Source organism: Oncorhynchus gorbuscha, linkage group LG21, assembly GCF_021184085.1.
Source record: "Oncorhynchus gorbuscha isolate QuinsamMale2020 ecotype Even-year linkage group LG21, OgorEven_v1.0, whole genome shotgun sequence".
Classification (NCBI taxonomy): Eukaryota; Metazoa; Chordata; class Actinopteri; order Salmoniformes; family Salmonidae; genus Oncorhynchus; species Oncorhynchus gorbuscha.
Window position 1 is genome coordinate 30,678,015 of NC_060193.1, and position 16,433 is coordinate 30,694,447.

A 16,433-nucleotide genomic window follows, 5' to 3' on the forward strand; every position below is an offset into this window, starting at 1 on the left:
CCGTGCCCGTGACGCGGGTGGAAGCTGTCATTTATAAAACTGCAGAGTTCTACAGACTCTCCTAGACTGGCCATCTTGGAAGGAGGCAGGGGGGGACCCTTCATATTAGTACGGCTTGTGTCTAGGAGGGTGTAATGCCGTCATGACACACATGTCGTGAGAGACAGGATTGCCTCCAACCGGGACTGAACCGCCACCTGATTTAAGGACCTGTTCGAGTCAACATCTAGACTGCATGTCATTGCCAAGATGGTTTCCCCGTGGGTCTGTCTTCAAACGTGCCACCAGACCCACGGGCTGCTGTTAACTTGAAGGAAGGACTTTGAAATGAGAGGACCGGGGGTACGGATAGCTACCTTCTAACTCAACGTAACCCCCATGTGGCGTATGGCTCCCGGGATCAACAGGGTTACGTACGTAAGTGGGGTTATGTGTTGGAAAGGAATCACTGTGGGATTTGAGTAGCAGACCTATGTCTGCAGGGCATGCAGATGGACGTGCTAACAAGCCAGCAGTAAAACCAGAGAGACTCTAGAGAGACAGGGATTAGACAATATATACAGAGAGAATCAGAGGCAGACAGACATCCCAATGCTGTATACAGAGAGAATTAGCTAGGGGGAACAGTTTGTTGTTGTGTGTCTCAGTTTTGCTTTCTCGTTCTCGGTCTCCCACGTCCCCGCCCCCCCCCCTTGATCACTCTGTTTCTCTCTCCCTCTCTAACACTAAGAGCGTGTCGAAGGAATAACTTATCCTAAGTGCACATTTTTATAAACCTTTGGTGCAGCCTAATGCATTAATAACACACAACTGTGCATTTGTGATGAATTATAATGTACACTACAGCCTTTCCTAGCACCAATCTGCAGTTAATCCATACCTCATACACACACACACACTGTATAAACAAAACAAGACTGCATGAAAATAAGTGTAGATTTACTTGTACATTCACACAACCGTATTATGTATAAGCCCATTTTTTTTTATTTTGCCACCTCATCTCTGAGAATGTTGTGTTTTTATATGATTAAAAGCGACATGGCATTCAAAGCCAGGCATTATCTAACATTATTTGAACAAGTGTGTGCAGTGAAGTCAGAATATTGGCAAGGGGCATCCTTGAGCTGGGGCCTTTTGCTTTCCAAAGGGCCCCTAACAGAAAGTGAATCTTTGTGATCTACAGTACATATGTAGCTGTGTTGGAAACCCAGAGGGCCCGCTTCTTGAACTCTCGAATTCAAGTGCCCTTCTGAGAGGGGGAGAAAAACGTCTCCTTTGAGGACATGGATTTTGGACTCATGTCAGTGAACCCAGAGGGTTCTCTTTTTGGTTGAAGGGTCTTTTAGGGCTGATGGAGGGCTCTTGACTAACACAGATGAGTGCTCTCTCTCTTTCTCTCTCTCTTTCTCTCTCCTCTCTCTCTCTCTCTCTCTCTCTCTCTCTCTCTCTCTCTCTCTCTCTCTCTCTCTCTCTCTCTCTCTCTCTCTCTCTCTCTCTCTCTCTCTCTCTCTCTCTCTCTCTCTCTCTCTCTCTCTCTCTCTCTCTCTCTCTCTCTCTCTCTCTCTCTCTCTCTCTCTCGCTCTCTCTACCTTTAAATAAAGGGCACACAGAGTACAGACACTGACTGTGGCAATGTCTCCCAAACACCTTTCAAAACACTCTTACGCTCTTGCCTGAAGATTTCTACTACAGCCCAATCCCAAGGCAGTGATTTGGATTTAGAGGGCGAAGTGGGCATAAAGTTGACCTTTCTGATGCCGATGAGGCTGTTCAGACAAAGGTCATCTGCTGATAAAGGTCAGCGATAAGGATTCTCATTACTGAGTGCTTTCTATCATTTATTTTTCATTCAACGTTTATCAAGGCTTCATTGAGATAAAATCTATTGATATAGATATGATCCACAGGAGAGACCTGGTCCTGGTCAGGTGTTTTGAAAGGTCATAGATGGACGGTCAAAGGACTGTGTGGACACATTGTTGGCTCCTATATTGGTATATTGAGAGTTGTGAGTATTTGAGTTACAGAGTATTTTGTTTGACAGTAAAATGAGCCTACTTGAGTATTTTGAGGGGGATGGAGGTGTCTTTGATGGCAACAATGACCCCTCCATGGTCCAGGTACAGGATGTGATGCTCTTCCTCAAACACCTACAAAACAGGAAAGACAATCACAGGATGTGTCGAAAAGACCAGGAAGTGAAAAGTTAGTAGGACGATAAGCGCTAGAAATGAATTAGATTACAGTACATTAATACATCACATAAAAGAAGAGCAGGAAAATTGGAGGTGGTCATGACTGTAAGTCGCTTTGGATAAAAGCGTCTGCTAAATGGCATATATTATTATTATATTATTATTATATATTATGAAACCTATTCAAAAAGCTGAACACTGTATTATAGGTTTTGTCAGGAGATTGGAAGGTAATCTCCACCTTGAATTTAATTTCCTTCTTGAATCGTCTCCTTTTTTAGGTGGAGAGAGAGGTGGGGATGGAGATGGTGAGGGAGGTATGGAGGGAGGTGGTAAGAGAGGTGGGGATGGAGATGGTGAAGGAGGTATGGAGGGAGGTGGTAAGAGAGGTGGGGATGGAGATGGTGAGGGAGGTATGGAGGGAGGTGGTAAGAGAGGTGGGGATGGAGATGGTGAGGGAGGTATGGAGGGAGGTACGGAAAGAGGTGGGGTGGGAGGTGGGGAGGGAGATGGTGAGGGAGGGAGGTACGGAGGGAGGTGGTAAGAGAGGTGGGGAGGGAGGGGGGGACAAGAGGAGAGAGGTGAGGAGAGAGGAGAGAGGTGGGGAGGGAGGGACGTGAGGAGAGAGGTGAGAGAGGAGGGGGGAGGGAGGGACGTGAGGAGAGAGGTGAGGAGAGAGGTGGGGAGGGAGGGACATGAGGTGAGGAGAGTGGTGGGGGGGAGGGAGGGACGTGAGGGAGAGGTGAGGGAGAGGTGGGGAGGGAGGTGGGGAGGGAGGGATGTGAGGAGGGATGTGAGGAAAGAGAGGTGAGGAGAGAGGTGGGGGGGGGGGTAGGGAAGTGAGGAGAGAGGTGAAGAGAGGCGGGGAGGGAGGTGGGGAGGGAGGGATGTGAGGAGAGAGGTGAGGGAGAGAGGTAGGGATGTGAGGAGGGACGTGAGGAGAGAGGTGGGGAAGGAGGTGGGGAGGGAGGGAGGGACGTGAGGAGAGAGGTGAGGAGAGAGGTGGGGAGGCAGGTGGGGAGGGAGGGATCTGAGGAGAGAGGTGGGGAGGGACGTACGGAGGGAGGAGGGAGGGGGAGAGAAGTGGGGAGGGAGGGAAGTATGGAGGGATGTGAGTAGAGAGGTGAGGAGAGAGGTGGGGGAGGGAGGTGGTGAGGGAGGGAGGTGGGGAGGAAAGTATGGAGGGAGGTGGGGAGAGAAGTGGTGAGGGAGGTGGGACGTGAGGAGAGAAGTGGTGAGGGAGGTGGGGAGGGAGGGAAGTATGGAGGGAGGTGGGGAGAGAAGTGGGGAGGGAAGTATGGAGGGAGGGAGAGAGAGGTGTGGAGGGAGGTATACAGGGAGGTGGGGAGAGACTCACCTGTCTCCAAGTTTTCCCACAGTCAGAGGTGATGTACATCTCTTCTTTATACTCCACCAGCTGGGATCCCAGGTTACCTGACAAAGAGAGAGAGAGAGAGAGAGAGAGGAGAGAGACAGAGAGACATAGAGACAGAGAGAGAGACAGAGAGACAGAGACAGAGACAGAGACCGAGAGAGACAGAGAGACAAACAGAGAGAGAGAGAGAGAGATACAGAGAGAGAGAGACAGAGAGAGAGAGAGACAGAGAGAGAGAGAGCAAGAGGGAGCACAATTAGACCCAACCAAATCATGAGAAAACAAAAAGATAATTACTTGACACATTGGAAAGAATTAACAAAAAAACTGAGCAAACTGGAATGCAATTTGACCCTAAACAGAAAGTACAACGTGGCAGAATACCTGACCACTGTGACTGACCCAAACCTAAGGAAAGCTTTGACTATGTACAGACTCAGTGAGCATAGCCTTGCTTTTGAGAAAGGCCGCCATAGGCAGACATGGCTCTCAAGAGAAGACAGGCTATGTGCTCACTGCCCACAAAATGAGGTGGAAACTGAGCTGCACTTCCTAACCTCCTGCCCAATGTATTAGAGAGACATATTTCCCTCAGATTACAAAGCTCCACAAAGAATTCGAAAACAAATCCAATTTCGATAAACTCCCATATCCACTGGGTGAAATACCACAGTGTGCCATCACAGCAGCAAGATTTGTGACCTGTTGCCACAAGAAAAGGCCAACCAATGAAGAACAAACACCATTGTAAATACAACCCATATTTATGCTTATTTATTTTCCCTTGTGTACTTTAACCATTTGTACATTGTTTAGAGGGACAATAGAGTGCGGAGTACCAGGTAGGCCCAATTACCATGACTAAGCGGTCACATGGAATTTGACTGCCATCATGACTCGTGACCGCCGGTGTGGCGGTAATACGGTCACGTAACAGCCCTAGTCACAGCACTACAAATAAAATGTGATTTCTAAAACCTAAAAGGATTCATTGGCTGTCCCCATAGGAGAACTCTTTGAAGAAACCTTATTGTTTCCAGGTAGAACCCTTTTGGCTCCAGGTTAAACCCTTTCCTACCTGGAACCAAAAAAGGGTTCTCTTATGGGGACAGCCAAAGAACTCTTTTGGAACCCTTTTTTGTACGAGCACAGGGATCTCCAGGCTATTAATGCTCTCCCTTTGAACACAGCGTCGAGAACGAAAATGCTCTTCCAACTGTCTCATTTTGATAAAAAAGAGAGTGAAGAAGTAAAAATTAGGGAGGAGGGGGTGATCTGTTGGATCAAAGCCTCCTGCGCCGACAAATCATTTCAGATGGAGGGTAATTTTCCTCTCGTTCTTAACAGTGGGAATAAGGGAAGAGAGGAGGGGGGATGCAAGGAATGTCGAGGCATCTCGTACTCACTCAGGAGATGAGGCAGCCCACTTATCCCCTTCCCTACAGACCCCTATTTTAGCTTTCCTCCAGGGGTGCCCACACAGAAATGCCAAATATTCAATAGATAAAAGCAGCAATGACTTGCAATGAACTCTTCTCTGGGGTTGAAGTACTCCTCCATTCCTCTAACCCACTGCCTTTCTGGGGTAAATCCAGGTCGTCTAGAGGAGCGGGATGTTTTAAATCCAGATACTGTGGGTTTGTCAAAAATAGAGCACCCCGGGAACGTTTTGGTGGATAGTGTGCTTGATGAACCGTGGAACACACACATAGCACCACGACTAGATCTCCTTCACCGTGTCTGCCTGAGGTAAGCCTGCATTATGTCCAGTCTTGTTTAGGGGCCCCACTGTCTGCCTGATGTAAGCATGCATTATGTCCAGCCTTGTTTAGGGGCCCCACTGTCTGCATGACGTAAGCATGCATTATGTCCAGCCTTGTTTAGGGGCCCCACTGTCTGCCTGATGTAAGCATGCATTATGTCCAGCCTGCTTTAGGGGCCCCACTGTCTGCCTGACGTAAGCATGCATTATGTCCAGCCTTGTTTAGGGGCCCCACTGTCTGCATGACGTAAGCATGCATTATGTCCAGCCTTGTTTAGGGGCCCCACTGTCTGCATGACGTAAGCATGCATTATGTCCAGCCTGCTTTAGGGGCCCCACTGTCTGCCTGAGGGCTCCATTGTACTACAGCACATAGAGCTAGCAAAACAACAGGCTCAGAGCTGCCTTCCTATAATGGGGCTGTAATCCCTAGAACTAGAACAAGTAGGCTAAACCTTACTTAGACTAAAAGGCCTAGCCAGAGCCTGTTCACTAGCAAACTGTGAGGGGGTCCTAGTGTTAGTGACCCTAGACAGAAGCTATTACAGTGTCACATACAGATAATAATAAGTAAAGCTAATGGCCACTTCAGTAATGATGTAACTGGGCGGTGGTTGTCGTGGTTACTCACCTGCACCCATGATGAGTCCGGGGGCGGAGTCTTTGGTGTGGACGGTCCCTGATACGTAAGGGTTGTCAGCCCAGCGCAGGTGGAGGTGGAGGTGACAGTCAGGCTAGAAGACGGGACAGAGAGAGTTTATGGAAAATTAAAGGACAGTATGTTTTGGGAACTGTAAGTCCTGTTTGTCTGTTGGAGTTTGTTACTGTTTAGGTGGCCTTGTGTGTAACCCAGCCATATCAACCCAGATTTCTCCCTCTCTGTCTCTCTCACGCCCCCTCGCTCTCCCTCTCTCTCCCTCTCTCACTCTCCCTCCCTTATCACTTTGCTCAACACCGCAGCATATTCGGCTAATAGGCTAAAGAGTCGCAGCAGTTCCTGTAATGTTCCTGTAATGTTTGTTAAGCAAACCAAATCACCCGGGGAGAGACAAAACCAAAGAGTTTCTGACGGGTGGAGTGACATTCTGTTGGACTGTAATTTGTATTGGGACATTTAGGGAGTAGGACCATTACAGGACCATTACAGTACATTATTTTGACTAGTTTCTACATTGTAGAATAATAGTGAAGACATCAAAACTATGAAATAAGACAGAAGTAACCAAAAAAGTGTCAAACAAATCAAAATATATTTGAGATTTGAGATTTTTCAAAGTAGGCACCCTTTTTCCTTGATGGCACTCTCTCAACCAGCTTCACGAGGAATGCTTTTCCATCGGTCTTGAGGAGTTCCTACATATGCTGAGCACTTGTTGGCTGATTTGACTTCACTCTGTGGTCCAAGTCCTCCCAAACCATCTCGATTGGTTTGAGGTCAGGTGATTGTGGAGGTCAGGTAATGTGATGCAGCACCATCACTCTCCTTGGTCAAATAGCCCTTACACAGTATGGAGGTGTGTTTTTTGGTCATTGTGCTATTGGTTGAATGGCCATTGCTCGTGGTTCTTGGCCCAAGCAAGTCTCTTCTTATTATTGGTGTCCTTTAGTAGTGATTTCTTTGCAGCAATTCGACCATGAGGGCCTGATTCACGCAGTCTCCTTTGAACAATTGATGTTGAGATGTGTCTGTTACTTGAACTCTCTGAAGCATTTATTTGGGCTGCAATTTCTGAGGTGCAGTTCTAATGAACTTATCCTCTGCAGCAGAGGTAACTAGGTCTTCATGAGAGCCAGTTTCATCATAGTGCTTGATGGTTTTTGCGACTGCCTTTGAAGAAACTTTCAAACTTACTAACATTTACCAGATTGACTGACCTTCGTGTCTTAACGTAATGATGGACTGTTGTTTCTCTTTGCCTATTTGAGCTGTTCTTGCCATAATATGGACTTGGTCTTTTACCAAATAGGGCTATATTCTGTATAGCACCTCCTGTCATGTTTGTCATTTATTATCATGTCTTGTCCCTGTGCTCCCCATTCTATTCGTTTCCCTCTGCTGGTCTTATTAGGTTCTTTCCCTCTTTCTATCCCTCTCTCTCCCCCTCCCTCTCTCACTCCCTCGCTCTCTCTTCTCTCTATCGTTCCGTTCCTGCTCCCAGCTGTTCCTATTCCCCTAATCATCATTTAGTCTTCCCACACCTGTTCCCGATCCTTTCCCCTGATTGGAGTCCCTATTTATTCCTTTGTGTTCCGTTCCTGTCCTGTCGGTTCCTTGTTTAGAATTCACCGTGCTGTGATTGTGTATCGCCCTGTCCTGTCGTGTTTTTGCTGTGATTGTGTATCGCCCTGTCCTGTCGTGTTTTTGCCTTCATCAGATGCTGCGTGTGAGCAGGTGTCTCTGTCAACTACGGCCTGCGCCTACCGGCGACCTGCAGTCTGTGGCCGCTTCTCCTGTTATTCCCCTCTACAGACTAGAGGATTTCTGTTATTCCCTGTTTGGACTTGAATAAACTCTGTTTCTGTTAAGTCGCTTTTGGGTCCTCTTTCACCTGCATGACAGAAGGAACCGACCAAGGAATGGACCCAGCGACTTCAGACGCTCGTTACACTGCCGTCGAGATCCAAGGAGCCATGCTCGGCAGACACGAGCAGGAATTGTCTGCTGCTCGCCATGCCGTGGAGAACCTGGCCGCTCAGGTTTCCGACCTCTCTGGACAGTTCCAGAGTCTACGTCTCGTGCCACCTGTTACTTCCTGGCCTGCCGAGCCTCCAGAACCTAGGGTTAATAACCCACCTTGCTACTCCGGGCAGCCCACTGAATGCCGCTCCTTTCTCACGCAGTGTGAGATTGTGTTCTCTCTCCAACCCAACACATACTCTAGAGAGAGAGCTCGGGTTGCTTACGTCATTTCACTCCTTACTGGCCGGGCTCGAGAATGGGGCACAGCTATCTGGGAGGCAAGGGCTGATTGCTCTAACAAGTTCCAGAACTTTAAAGAGGAGATGATTCGGGTTTTTGACCGTTCAGTTTTTGGTGGGGAGGCTTCTAGGGCCCTGGCTTCCTTATGCCAAGGTGAACGGTCCATAACGGATTATTCTATTGAGTTTCGCACTCTTGCTGCCTCTAGTGAGTGGAACGAGCCGGCGCTGCTCGCTCGTTTTCTGGTCGGACTCCACGCAGTGGTTAAGGATGAGATTCTCTCCCGGGAGGTTCCTTCAGATGTGGACTCTTTGATTGCTCTCGCCATCCGCATAGAACGACGGGTAGATCTTCGTCACCGGGCTCGTGGAAGAGAGCTCGCATCAACGGTGTTTCCCTGCTCCGCATCGCAACCATCTCCCTCCTCTGGCTTTGAGACTGAGCCCATGCAGCTGGGAGGGATTCGCATCTCGACTAAGGAGAGGGAACGGAGGATCACCAACCGCCTGTGCCTCTATTGCGGAGTTGCTGGACATTTTGTTAATTCATGTCCAGTAAAAGCCAGAGCTCATCTGTAAGCGGAGGGCTACAGGTGAGCGCAACTACTCAAGTCTCTCCATCAAAGTCCTGTACTACTTTGTCGGTCCATCTACGCTGGACCGGTTCGGGTGCTACATGTAGTGCCTTGATAGACTCTGGGGCTGAGGGTTGTTTCATGGACGAAGCATGGGTTCGGAAACATGACATTCCTTTCAGAGAGTTAGAGAAGCCTACGCCCATGTTCGCCTTAGATGGTAGTCATCTTCCCAGTATCAGATTTGAGACACTACCTTTAACCCTCACAGTATCTGGTAACCACAGTGAGACTATTTCTTTTTTGATTTTCCGTTCACCGTTTACACCTGTTGTTTTGGGTCATCCCTGGCTAGTATGTCATAATCCTTCTATTAATTGGTCTAGTAATTCTATCCTATCCTGGAACGTTTCTTGTCATGTGAAGTGTTTAATGTCTGCCATCCCTCCCGTTTCTTCTGTCCCTACTTCTCAGGAGGAACCTGGCGATTTGACAGGAGTGCCGGAGGAATATCATGATCTGCGCACGGTCTTCAGTCGGTCCCGAGCCAACTCCCTTCCTCCTCACCGGTCGTATGATTGTAGTATTGATCTCCTTCCGGGGACCACTCCTCCTCGAGGTAGACTATACTCTCTGTCGGCTCCCGAACGTAAGGCTCTCGAGGATTATTTGTCTGTGTCTCTTGACGCCGGTACCATAGTGCCTTCTTCCTCTCCGGCCGGGGCGGGGTTCTTTTTGTTAAGAAGAAGGACGGTACTCTGCGCCCCTGCGTGGATTATCGAGGGCTGAATGACATAACGGTTAAGAATCGTTATCCGCTTCCCCTTATGTCATCAGCCTTCGAGATTCTGCAGGGAGCCAGGTGCTTTACTAAGTTGGACCTTCGTAACGCTTACCATCTCGTGCGCATCAGAGAGGGGGACGAGTGGAAAACGGCGTTTAACACTCCGTTAGGGCATTTTGAGTACCGGGTTCTGCCGTTCGGTCTCGCCAATGCGCCAGCTGTTTTTCAGGCATTAGTTAATGATGTTCTGAGAGACATGCTGAACATCTTTGTTTTTGTCTATCTTGACGATATCCTGATTTTTTTCTCCGTCACTCGAGATTCATGTTCAGCACGTTCGACGTGTTCTACAGCGCCTTTTAGAGAATTGTCTCTACGTAAAGGCTGAGAAGTGCTCTTTTCATGTCTCCTCCGTTACTTTTCTCGGTTCCGTTATTTCCGCTGAAGGCATTCAGATGGATTCCGCTAAGGTCCAAGCTGTCAGTGATTGGCCCGTTCCAAGGTCACGTGTCGAGTTGCAGCGCTTTTTAGGTTTCGCTAATTTCTATCGGCGTTTCATTCGTAATTTCGGTCAAGTTGCTGCCCCTCTCACAGCTCTTACTTCTGTCAAGACGTGTTTTAAGTGGTCCGGTTCCGCCCAGGAGCTTTTGATCTTCTAAAAGAACGTTTTACGTCCGCTCCTATCCTCGTTACTCCTGACGTCACTAGACAATTCATTGTCGAGGTTGACGCTTCAGAGGTAGGCGTGGGAGCCATTCTATCCCAGCGCTTCCAGTCTGACGATAAGGTTCATCCTTGCGCTTATTTTTCTCATCGCCTGTCGCCATCTGAGCGCAACTATGATGTGGGTAACCGTGAACTGCTCGCCATCCGCTTAGCCCTAGGCGAATGGCGACAGTGGTTGGAGGGGCGACCGTTCCTTTTGTCGTTTGGACAGACCATAAGAACCTTGAGTACATCCGTTCTGCCAAACGACTTAATGCCCGTCAAGCTCGTTGGGCGTTGTTTTCGCTCGTTTCGAGTTTGTGATTTCTTACCGTCCGGGTAGCAAGAACACCAAGCCTGATGCCTTATCCCGTCTGTTTAGTTCTTCTGTGGCTTCTACTGATCCCGAGGGATTCTTCCTTATGGGCGTGTTGTCGGGTTAACAGTCTGGGAATTGAAAGACAGGTTAAGCAAGCACTCACGCACACTGCGTCGCCGCGCGCTTGTCCTAGTAACCTCCTTTTCGTTCCTGTTTCCACTCGTCTGGCTGTTCTTCAGTGGGCTCACTCTGCCAAGTTAGCTGGTCATCCCGGTGTTCGAGGCACTCTTGCGTCTATTCGCCAGCGCTTTTGGTGGCCGACTCAGGAGCGTGACACGCGCCGTTTCGTGGCTGCTTGTTCGGACTGCGCGCAGACTAAGTCGGGTAACTCTCCTCCTGCCGGTCGTCTCAGACCGCTCCCCATTCCTTCTCGACCATGGTCTCACATCGCCTTAGACTTCATTACCGGTCTGCCTTTGTCTGCGGGGAAGACTGTGATTCTTACGGTTGTCGATAGGTTCTCTAAGGCGGCACATTTCATTCCCCTCGCTAAACTTCCTTCCGCTAAGGAGACGGCACAAATCATTATTGAGAATGTATTCAGAATTCATGGCCTTCCGTTAGACGCCGTTTCAGACAGAGGCCCGCAATTCACGTCACAGTTTTGGAGGGAGTTCTGTCGTTTGATTGGTGCGTCCGTCAGTCTCTCTTCCGGGTTTCATCCCCAGTCTAACGGTCAAGCAGAGAGGGCCAATCAGACGATTGGTCGCATACTACGCAGCCTTTCTTTCAGAAACCCTGCGTCTTGGGCAGAACAGCTCCCCTGGGCAGAATACGCTCACAATTCGCTTCCTTCGTCTGCTACCGGGTTATCTCCGTTTCAGAGTAGTCTGGGTTACCAGCCTCCTCTGTTCTCATCCCAGCTTGCCGAGTCCAGCGTTCCCTCCGCTCAAGCGTTTGTCCAACGTTGTGAGCGCACCTGGAGGAGGGTGAGGTCTGCACTTTGCCGTTACAGGGCACAGACGGTGAGAGCCGCCAATAAACGCAGGATTAAGAGTCCAAGGTATTGTTGCGGCCAGAGAGTGTGGCTTTCCACTCGCAACCTTCCTCTTACGACAGCTTCTCGTAAGTTGACTCCGCGGTTCATTGGTCCGTTCCGTGTCTCCCAGGTCGTCAATCCTGTCGCTGTGCGACTGCTTCTTCCGCGACATCTTCGTCGCGTCCATCCTGTCTTCCATGTCTCCTGTGTTAAGCCCTTTCTTCGCACCCCCGTTCGTCTTCCCTCCCCCTCCCGTCCTTGTCGAGAGCGCACCTATTTACAAGGTACATAAGATCATGGACATGCGTTCTCGGGGACGGGGTCACCAATACTTAGTGGATTGGGAGGGTTACGGTCCTGAGGAGAGGAGTTGGGTTCCGTCTCGGGACGTGCTGGACCGTTCACTCATCGATGATTTCCTCCGTTGCCGCCAGGATTCCTCCTCGAGTGCGCCAGGAGGCGCTCGGTGAGTGGGGGTACTGTCATGTTTGTCATTTATTATCATGTCTTGTCCCTGTGCTCCCCATTCTATTCGTTTCCCTCTGCTGGTCTTATTAGGTTCTTTCCCTCTTTCTATCCCTCTCTCTCCCCTCCCTCTCTCACTCTCTCGCTCTCTCTTCTCTCTATCGTTCCGTTCCTGCTCCCAGCTGTTCCTATTCCCTAATCATCATTTAGTCTTCCCACACCTGTTCCCGATCCTTTCCCTGATTGGAGTCCCTATTTATTCCTTTGTGTTCCGTTCCTGTCCTGTCGGTTCCTTGTTTAGAATTCACCGTGCTGTGATTGTGTATCGCCCTGTCCTGTCGTGTTTTTGCTGTGATTGTGTATCGCCCTGTCCTGTCGTGTTTTTTGCCTTCATCAGATGCTGCGTGTGAGCAGGTGTCTCTGTCAACTACGGCCTGCGCCTACCCGAAGCGACCTGCAGTCTGTGGCCGCTTCTCCTGTTATTCCCCTCTACAGACTAGAGGATTTCTGTTATTCCCTGTTTGGACTTGAATAAACTCTGTTTCTGTTAAGTCGCTTTTGGGTCCTCTTTCACCTGCATGACACCTCCACCATGTCACAACACAACTGATTGGTTCAAATGCATTAAAAAGGAAAGAAATTCCACAAATTAAATTTGAACAAGGCACACCTGTTAATTTAAATGCATTCCAGGTGACTACCTCATGAACCTGGTTGAGAGAATGCCAAGCGTGTGCAACGCTGTCATCAAGGCAAAGGGTGGCTACTTTGAGGAATCTAATATCTAAAATATATTTTTGGTTACTACATCATTCCATATGCGTTATTTCATAGTTCTGATGTCTTCACTATTATTCTATAATGTAGAAAATAGTAAAAATAAAGAAAAACCCTTGAATGAGTAGATGTGTCCAAACTTTTGACTGGTACTGTATATTGGTCAAGGAATGTTTTACGTGGTGTGTGCGGGTGGGGGTGTACGTTAATTGTGTGTGTGTGTTCGTGACATGCGAGTGTGTGTGTTGACATCCATCTGAGTGGAGAGTGACTGAGGGGACAAAGTGTGTGTGTTGACATCCATCTGAGTGGAGAGTGACTGAGGGGACAAAGTGTGTGTGTTGACATCCATCTGAGTGGAGAGTGACTGAGGGGACAAAGTGTGTGTGTTTAGTGTTTTTACTGAGTGACTCACACCGCTCTTTGTGTGTCAATCTTAAGCCTTTCTCTCCACTTTCCCCTCTTCTTCCCGTCTTCCTCTCCTCTCTCTGTTGTTATTTATTCACGACTCTGCATTAGATGGCCCTGTATGTTAGCGTGATGCTGTCTCTCCTCGTTAACCCTGTTGCTATGACTCCGGCTGTACACACGGGGTTAAGTGCCTCCCTAAAGCACCGTGCAGGCCCGTCAACACGAACCATCTTTCAAAGCCACCTTTCATGCCTCCTTCACGAGCCGTCAAGGAACTTTGAAACTCTCATGGCAGTATAACGACAATGGCGTTAGGCCAGTTTTTAAAGTTAAACCAACAAAGACTGCCCATTTTACAGGTGGGGTCTCTCTCTCTCTCTCTCTCTCTCTCTCTCTCTCTCTCTCTCTCTCTCTCTCTCTCTCTCTCTCTCTCTCTCTCTCTCTCTCTCTCTCTCTCTCTCTCTCTCTCTCTCTCCCTCTCTCTCCCTCTAAGCCTACACTCTTCCCATGTCAGTAAAACATTAGCTGCCCTGGCTAGCCTAGCCCCAGTACAGATGGTATCACGTTGCACCTGCACTGAGTCAAATCGCTTGTATCTGGCCCTTGCAACGCTAAACAGTAAATCACTTACGGGAAAAAAAGAAGCCAATTTAAAAGGACTTTGCTGCGCTATTAGGCAGTAGATTAAACAAAGATTACCCACATTAATCTAAGGTACATGGATTCTTTTAATAGTCATTTACAAACCGCCATCCTTCTATTCAATGGCCATTACTCTTCTAGTGTGCTTTGAGACAGGTCATGAAGGTATAGTCGTAGCATTGTTCGCGTTACACCACTTTTGACATCTTGGCGACACCGTGGGGTGACAAGTGTTGTTGTTAGGGGATATAAAGCTGTCTGTCGGACCTGGAACCTGGTTTCACCGCAACGGCCGGGGCGGGGCGTGGATAAACAAGGACGGTGGAATGGGGGTCGTAGTCGCCCTGAGACATGGGTGTTCTAAAATGGCCGATTTGTGTTATAGGCGGTCGTTATGGTGAGATATGGGTGTCAGTCTGTCAGTGTCTCATTCCCTGGCTTTGTGCCTGTCTTTATGACTCCCTGTACCCAACGCATGAAGATGATATCTCTGTCTATGTGGAACTCTGTCAGATTGATTGATGGTTCGATTTGAAAAGTGGCCCCTCTCTCTGTCTATGTTACATGGCTATAGGCGTACTTCGTATGACTTCGTATGAGCCCTGAAAAGACCATGTTCAGGCCTATTCCAATGCTTCAAAACTGCATCCTTCTTTCCTTCCATCCTAGAAGTAATCACTTATATGTAGGCCTATGGACTGGATTGGTGAAGGTTGCTGTATGTGCGGAAGGCAGGACGTCTAACAGTTAAGAGCGCTGGACGAGTAACCGAAAGGTCGCTGCTTTGAATCTCCGAGCCGACAGGGTAAAAAATCTGCTGATTTTGAGCAAGGCACTTAATCCTAATTGCTCCTGTATATCACTCTGAATAGAATGTATGTAGGTAGTGCAGGTCTGGTATAATGTATGTCGGTAGTGCAGGTCTGGTAGAATGTATGTAGGTAGTGCAGGTCTGGTAGAATGTATGTAGGTAGTGCAGGTCTGGTAGAATGTATGTAGGTAGTGCAGGTCTGGTAGAATGTATGTAGGTTGTGCAGGTCTGGTATAATGTATGTCGGTAGTGCAGGTCTGGTAGAATGTATGTAGGTAGTGCAGGTCTGGAAGAATGTATGTAGGTAGTGCAGGTCTGGTAGAATGTATGTAGGTAGTGCAGGTCTGGTATAATGTATGTAGGTAGTGCAGGTCTGGTATAATGTATGTAGGTTGTGCAGGTCTGGTAGAATGTATGTAGGTAGTGCAGGTCTGGTATAATGTATGTAGGTAGTGCAGGTCTGGTAGAATGTATGTAGGTAGTACAGGTCTGGTATAATGTATGTAGGTAGTGCAGGTCTGGTAGAATGTATGTAGGTAGTGCAAGTCTGGTAGAATGTATGTAGGTAGTGCAGGTCTGGTAGAATGTATGTAGGTAGTGCAGGTCTGGTATAATGTATGTAGGTAGTGCAGGTCTAGTAGAAGGTATGTAGGTAGTGCAGGTCTGGTAGAATGTATGTAGGTAGTGCATGGGTTCCTTACTGATTGGCAGGTGACTGGCTTGCCGTTCATGTCAATGGTAGGCGGGGCAAGGGGTTCCCAGTCTCGGCCTTTGTTATAGGTGATGAGAGTCGTCACTTTGCCATCCACCTTCTGATTGGCCAAGAAGACGCCTTTGACCCCGCGGACCTGGAAACAAATTACAACAAACGTCTCAGTTATGATATTATGGGAAGGTTTAATACTGATGTGGGATCTGTTTGTACGGGTCCTAGCTATTTATTAAAAGCACAGGCTTGTTACAGAAGACTGCTCAGAGATCAGACTGTTGGAGACAGAACCACACAGAGACAATACAAAAGAGCATGTATCTCTAGACACACCTATCTATAATGTAACTGCTGCTGATTCTGGGTCAGTCGGCCGGCCTGTCAAGAGAGTCTAGGTAAGGGGAAGAGGGAATTAAACAACATGTCTCCTTCGAACTTTCTCTTGCTCTCTCTCTGCAATACTCTTGTCTGTCTGTCTGTCTGTCTGTCTGTCTGTCTGTCTGTCTGTCTGTCTGTCTGTCTGTCTGTCTGTCTGTCTGTCTGTCTGTCTGTCTGTCTGTCTGTCTGTCTGTCTGTCTGTCTGTCTGTCTGTCTGTCTGTCTGTCTGTCTGTCTGTCTGTCTGTCTGTCTGTCTGTCTGTCTGTCTGTCTGTCTGTCTGTCTGTCTGTCTGTCTGTCTGTCTGTCTGTCTGACTGACTGACTGACTGACTGACTGACTGACTGACTGACTGACTGACTGACTGATTTGGGCCGGAAGTGGACTCTAATGCAGGAACGAGTGACCAAGGACAGGATATATTGGTCAGTGATTTTCTATTCCTGTTACAGTATGTCTCCCACTTGCTTTACAGTACTGTAACTCTGGCCTTTACATTGTCACACCCTCACTCACAAAATGTAGCTGTGATCAACTCACGGGTTAGAGAGTTTTTCAATTTGAGG

The 16,433-nt window shown here is 48.4% G+C and overlaps 1 protein-coding gene across 6 annotated transcripts in view; it reads right to left on the reverse strand.

The window, feature by feature from the left end:
* The window catches only part of LOC124008907 (VPS10 domain-containing receptor SorCS2-like), a 342,821-nt gene that overhangs the window by 30,314 nt on the left and 296,074 nt on the right, over positions 1-16,433 (reverse strand). For all 6 annotated transcript variants that reach the window (XM_046320500.1, XM_046320502.1, XM_046320503.1 and 3 more), the window contains exons 10-13: positions 15,484-15,630; positions 5,967-6,069; positions 3,556-3,632; positions 2,062-2,153 (exon numbers count right to left, since the gene is read on the reverse strand). In XM_046320500.1, coding sequence (XP_046176456.1) covers positions 2,062-2,153; positions 3,556-3,632; positions 5,967-6,069; positions 15,484-15,630 — 419 coding nt within the window. The remainder of the gene's footprint in view (positions 1-2,061; positions 2,154-3,555; positions 3,633-5,966; positions 6,070-15,483; positions 15,631-16,433) is intronic.